This window comes from Rutidosis leptorrhynchoides, chromosome 3 (genome assembly GCF_046630445.1).
Source record: "Rutidosis leptorrhynchoides isolate AG116_Rl617_1_P2 chromosome 3, CSIRO_AGI_Rlap_v1, whole genome shotgun sequence".
NCBI classification, from domain to species: domain Eukaryota; kingdom Viridiplantae; phylum Streptophyta; class Magnoliopsida; order Asterales; family Asteraceae; genus Rutidosis; species Rutidosis leptorrhynchoides.
In genome coordinates, this window is record NC_092335.1 from 89170419 (window position 1) to 89176249 (window position 5831).

General features: G+C 33.6%; 2 protein-coding genes across 4 annotated transcripts; one reads left to right on the forward strand and one right to left on the reverse strand.

Moving 5' to 3' along the window:
• The first annotated feature begins 269 nt into the window (after nt 1-269).
• On the forward strand, nt 270-4302 carry LOC139896458 (uncharacterized). Of its 3 annotated transcripts, none has more exons than XM_071879101.1 (9): nt 270-404; nt 599-1327; nt 1437-1954; nt 2353-2403; nt 2499-2606; nt 2775-2870; nt 2950-3048; nt 3127-3186; nt 3883-4302. In XM_071879101.1, the coding sequence occupies exons 2-9, from the start codon at nt 769-771 to the stop codon at nt 3946-3948; spliced, it is 1557 nt and encodes a 518-aa protein (XP_071735202.1). In that variant the 5' UTR covers nt 270-404; nt 599-768; the 3' UTR covers nt 3949-4302. The 3 variants fall into 3 exon arrangements, with proteins under 3 accessions (XP_071735202.1, XP_071735201.1, XP_071735203.1); XM_071879100.1 differs by having other exon boundaries at nt 701-1327; XM_071879102.1 differs by having other exon boundaries at nt 280-404; nt 749-1327.
• A 328-nt stretch (nt 4303-4630) lies between these two features.
• LOC139900183 (non-specific lipid-transfer protein Lac s 1-like) lies at nt 4631-5072 on the reverse strand. Its single transcript, XM_071882977.1, has 2 exons — nt 4728-5072; nt 4631-4639 (listed from the first exon to the last, which is right to left on the reverse strand). Exons 1-2 carry the CDS (start codon nt 5070-5072, stop codon nt 4631-4633), a joined length of 354 nt encoding a protein of 117 aa, XP_071739078.1.
• Between the last annotated feature and the right edge of the window lie 759 nt (nt 5073-5831).

The following is a 5831-nucleotide window of genomic DNA, read 5'->3' on the forward strand; positions in this document are numbered from 1 at the left end:
CAAATCCAATCACATGTGATTGAAAAAATAAAAATAAAATTTTCGAAAAAAAAAATTCGAATTTTTCTTCTTCTTTTCAATCAGATGTAGTTGTCGTACCACACGTTGCATTCTGATTAAAAGTTTATATTTATTATGTTTTCTCTTAATTACTTGACTAAGTAATTTTAATTACAAATCGCAAATTGAAAATTTTGTGACACAAACAAAAATCAAACTTTAAGTTAAATAAGTTAAATTAAATTAAATTAATTTCAGAAGCCAAAATACTGAAAATAGTACGAAGAATGCCTTGTTAGTTCCTTTTCTTTCCGCCTCTCCCATTTCGCTTAAACCCTAATTTCACACTTCCATTTCTCGTTGCCGCAGCTTTATCGCTTTAGCTACATCGATTCGTCTACCAGGTAATCCAAACAAAATGTTATCTTTTTACCAATAAATTCATTATATTAGTCTAATTGTTTGCATAAACACAACTAAATCTTGATTAAATCTGAGTATCAGGTTCATTGATTTTGGTTCGATGTACGTACTTATGTTATTTCTAGAACCCTAATATTCTGTTTACAATTTTTATAACTTTTGTTTACGATATCAGGTTCGTGTTATCTGTCATCATTTGCAGTTTGTTTAATTCTGTTTGTAAATGTGATTGTCGTTTAATATCTAAAACACGATGCATTCTTTGTTTGTACTGAAGGAAGTTGTAACACATGCGCCTGGTATGGCTATGACACACTAAATTTAGGGTTTTAATAGCTGACTCACATGTCTACTGTCAACATCATGAGCAAATCACAAGTTTCAAAAGCCATTATCAGCCGGCTAAAGCCTGTCGATTCTTTTTCGAGATCAATTTCTACTTCACAACGATGGCGACATATTCAATCCAGACAAAACAGTGTATTTACTATGAATCACATTGAATCCTCGCTTCCTTCGAATCATAATCAGAATGCGAATCGATTTTTTGCATCAATGGCCGGCTCTTATGGTGATAGAGTTGTTAGAAACCTTTTAGCTGAAGTTGAGAGGGAAAAACAGAGGGAGAGAGAGCAGAGACAAAAAGCTGGTTTGGGTACAGCTGATATTGATGCTGAAGATGATGAGGATTACATGGGTGTGGGCCCTCTCATTGCGAAATTGGAGAAGGAGAATCAAAAAGTTGTTGACCCTCGTATACTTAACATGAGGGAAGAACCCACTGATTCTGAAAGTGAAGAAGATGATCATAGGTTCACTCATGAAGCCATTCAAAAGAGACAAGAAATCATGGCCAAGAAACTCAAACGTCATGAGGAGCTTCTTAGGGAATACACTAAATCTGGTATGTACGTTTCTTGATCTTTAAATATTGTAGTCATTTAGCTCTTCTTTGTTAAACGATCTTTTTGATCATACTTTGTATTTTGTGATGATTTATCATATATGATCAGAAAATATTGATGATGCTTTCAAGTTGATGTATAAAATTGACAAATTCGAGGAGAAACATTTGCCCCTGCGGCCTGAGTACCGTGTGATTGGTGATCTGATGAACCGACTGAAAGTAGCAACAGGCAAGGAAAAATTTCTTCTCCAACAAAAGCTGAATAGAGGTATCAGATTAGTTAAATGGAAAGAAGCTTATGATCCTAATAACCCTGCAAACTATGGAGTCATTCAAAACATGCAGTCACAGTATGATCATAATGATGAATCTGATGCTGAAAAGGATAAGCTACTGAAAGGTCCACTAGATGAGGATGATGAGGAAGAATTTGATGATATGAAAGAGGCTGATAATATACTGTTAGAGAAGATAAATGCCATTGATCGACAGCTTGAAGAAAAATTAGCACAGCTGGATCATACTTTCGGAAGAAAAGGTAAGGTTTTGGAGGAGGAGATACGAGATCTTGCTGAAGAGAGAAACTCGCTGACTGAGAAGAAAAGAATACCCCTTTTCAGAAAAGTAAGGCGATTAGCTTTCGTTGAGTTAATTATCTGTTATTTCTGTTTATATATTAGTTGCTGTATTATAATAATATTGGAGGTGGCAATTTCAAACCAATACCCTAAATGATTGGGTAGATTCAAGATATGTTTTTTTTTCTTAACGGGTCAAATGGGTAAAAATAGAAAATTAAAGGGAATGGGCCAAATAGCTTAAACATTCTCCCAAATGTATTTTTAATGCATAAAGCCTTCTAATTCTTTCTAATAATAAAGAAAGTTAGCTTTTTTCCTTTGTTCTCCTGAATAATGTAAGTTGTGTAGCTTATTTTCTTCTACATGTGACTTATAATTCACCCATATGTATTGCATATATCATGGTTAGAAACAAATAAAGTTCTTTTTGGTTGATGACAGGGTTTTGATGTGAAACTCATTAATGTTAATCGGACAACCAAAGTTACAAAGGTATGACATTTTAAGCTATATCTTTGTTTATAAATTGAAGACGTTTACAATTGTGTTTTTTTTTCTTTTTTTTTTTTAAATTTTATTTTATGTAGGGAGGACGGTTATTCAAGTATACTGTAATGCTTGCTTGTGGGAATTATCACGGCGTCATTGGTTTTGCGAAAGCGAAAGGCCCAGCAGTTCCCAGTGCGGTTCAGAAGGTAACTTTGTTTCTATAAATTGTATTTACAACAACTAATTTTTTTATCGTATATTTATTACATTATATCAGAACCAAGTAAATAGGCACAATCTTTTTATTAATCATATGTTTCAATATATTATATATCTGATCAATTATATGTTGCAATACATTGATTTCACCACAGGCTCAAGAGAAATGTTTTCAGAATCTTCACTATGTGGAACGACATGAGGATCATACAATTGCACACGCCATTCAGACTTCCTATAAGAAAACCAAGGTTTGCTACCATATTAACACTTCTTTAATCCCTTTGAGAAATGGATAATTTAAATGAGCTCTGTTTATGTTTTTTTTAGGTGTATCTTTGGCCCGGCCCGATTCAAGGTGGCATGAAGGCGGGAAGGACTGTTCAAACCATCTTAAATCTGGCTGGTTTGAAAAATGTGAAGTCTAAGGTAACACAGCTCAATTGTTGTTGTTATTCATATTCATTTTATTTATAAATAATGGGTTATAACCCCTTGCTTTTGTAGGTCGTTGGGTCGAGAAATCCACATAACACAGTGAAAGCTCTTTTCAAGGGCTTGAATGCGGTAAGTTGGATAATGATAATATATAAGTCTTGCAAAATTCGCTAATCGGGATTAATCGGTCTGGACCTTGGAGGGATTAATTGGGGATTAACTGGGGTTAATCGGATTTTACTTGTTTACATGTAAATAATAAATTTAAAGAATATATGCAATAAAATTATAACAAAAACTAGTCACGGAGTAGATCATATCAATCTATTTGAATTTCTTAAACCAAATGTTATAAATTTTGTTTTGGAATCAAAGTTAACTCCTGGCAGCCTATCTATATCAAATCTTTTTTTTCCTATTTTTGTTTGCCTCCTAAAAAAATAGAAGCAAGACAGTTAATAACGTACAAGTCCTCCATGTTTTTTGAACTGTCCTATTTGACCTTGTACAATACAAGGTCTAATCCGACCGTTTTCCTCTCTTATGACACTAATCTACTTTTTGAAACATGTGCCCAAAATAAATGATGGATTTATCAAAATATAAATGTTGGATTTATCAATATAAATGTTGGATTTATCATTGCCTAAAACTTTATTATGCCTATTAAACTTGTTAAAGATATGAAGTAACCAGAAAGGGCTTGCTTCATAAATAAATGGGTCGATATTGTCACTTGTATTTGAACATATTCTTTTGAGGGTTTTATATCTGCAACACCATATTAGTATTTCTTTGACATTTTGATTTTATTCATATTTGCAGATAGAAACTCCTAAAGATGTGCAAGAGAAATTCGGACGGGTTGTTGTGGAATCATATTTGCTATGATGAGTTGATTGAAATTTTAGAACATTAGGTAATCTCCTACACATGGATGAAAAACCACAACAACAAAATAAGCTAGCGAATGAACAATGGGGACCAGTTTTTATAGTTGACATCGACCTTTTGATTCGTGTTTACAAGACATGAACGCGAAAGCCTTTTTTTTACTGCTTGTTAGCTTTGATTATTTGGCTTAATCATTAGTATGGACTGGAAGAGTGTTATATGTATCTCTTCCTTTTTCCTGTCAGTTGCTGCAGATTGTGACTTCACTTTCGCTTAATTCTTTGTTTATGAATTGTTTAAGGGTAAAGTATTAATACTCTTAGTTACACCTATTCTTAATACGTGATAAAAGCAGCGAGATATATACAATACAAGATTATTATATTGATAGCACACCATGTATGACAATAGTCATATGTTTTTATGCATTACTTATTATTATTTATGCGATAGCAAACGTTGATACACTATACCCAACATACATATTATATAACTTGTAATTTATTAAGAGAAAACAAGATTTTCACATTTATTTCATTATAGTTATTTCTTGTCGATACTTTAATTCTCGCTCACTCGATGAAAGTGTTTTTTTTCCATATATTTCCATGCGTTCAACATAAAGCTCACGTCAACCTGAAAAATCCAACCATTTGTATCGATCAATCAAATTGATTAATTACAATTTCTATACAAATAAAATGTGTTTCAAATAATTAGAATCAAATAAATCGTCATAACTTGTAGGAAATAAAATATATATAGTTTTGGCGTACGTACTTGTTGCAATCGGTATCAAGGCTAATCTTGTAAGGAAAGTTTACACTACAATTGCTAGGAAGGGCAACAGCGTTATCAGATTTGATGTTAGGCTGCTTTTTGAAAGCTTTCTTCATACACTTACAAGCCATTTTCTTATCATGACGAGTTACCACGGCGGATTGTAGTCCCTTAACACCGTTGCAACATTCTTTAGACGCCGCATTGCCACCTTGGAGATAGCTAAGGCACGGTGACAAATTTTTCGTTACATCTTTACATGTAAGAGCCACGGTACAGGGTGTCACCACCACCATACAAACCACCACAACACATAAGACTTTCATCGTCATGCTTGCCATTGTAGAACAAGTAGTACTATTTATTTATAATGTATTAGTTGTTCGTGTAGACTATGTGATGGATGGTACCATGTATATATAGGGAGACTATACTCGTGCGAGAGTATTAATACATGTATTCAACTTTTTTTATCATTATTATATAAAATTATTATCAGCCAAGAAATAAAAGCATTTTCTATTCTATGAAGGCGCCTAGCTCGCCCTCCCATGGACCGTGTTGCGATATGTCTCGATTACACAAGTGCGAGGACGAGAAAATGAAGCGAAAACTAGCAATTGCAAACACCTCTTTTTTCATTTCGTTTTTGTTCGTTCAATTTTTTCTGTAGATACACAACAATTCATACAAATTTAACACACAATAACTTCCAGTTTTACTCTCTTTTTACATATTCATAACACAAAATGGTACCGAAAAAATAAACCAAATCCAAAACCAAAACTATCCCACAAATCCAAACTAGTCAAGCTAATGAATTGATATGTTTAACTATTTGATAGAAACATACACGTATTCGCAACAAGGTAATCTTCCAACCCACTTGCACCAAACTTCGGTTTCGCGGCTTATGCAAGTAACACATCATACATGTCATTGTAGAACCTAACACAACAATTTCATTCATCCTGAATCTCAATTATCAAACTCCTTATATTCCATCTTTACCTAAAGACGAAGACGATGACGATAATGATGTTGACACATTTCAAGAAACTCAACTCGAGCCTGAGCCCGAGCCCGAACCAGAACCCGCA

What these genes read in the sequence shown, in the direction of transcription:
- LOC139896458 (XM_071879101.1), top strand. Translation starts at nt 769, where the DNA reads ATGTCTACTGTCAACATCATGAGCAAATCACAAGTTTCAAAAGCCATT. An exon ending in TAGGGAATACACTAAATCTG is followed by an intron (nt 1,328 to 1,436) that starts GTATGTACGTTT and finishes ATATATGATCAG; the next exon opens with AAAATATTGATGATGCTTTC. An exon ending in GAATACCCCTTTTCAGAAAA is followed by an intron (nt 1,955 to 2,352) that starts GTAAGGCGATTA and finishes GGTTGATGACAG; the next exon opens with GGTTTTGATGTGAAACTCAT.
- LOC139900183 (XM_071882977.1), bottom strand. Translation starts at nt 5,072, where the DNA reads ATGGCAAGCATGACGATGAAAGTCTTATGTGTTGTGGTGGTTTGTATG.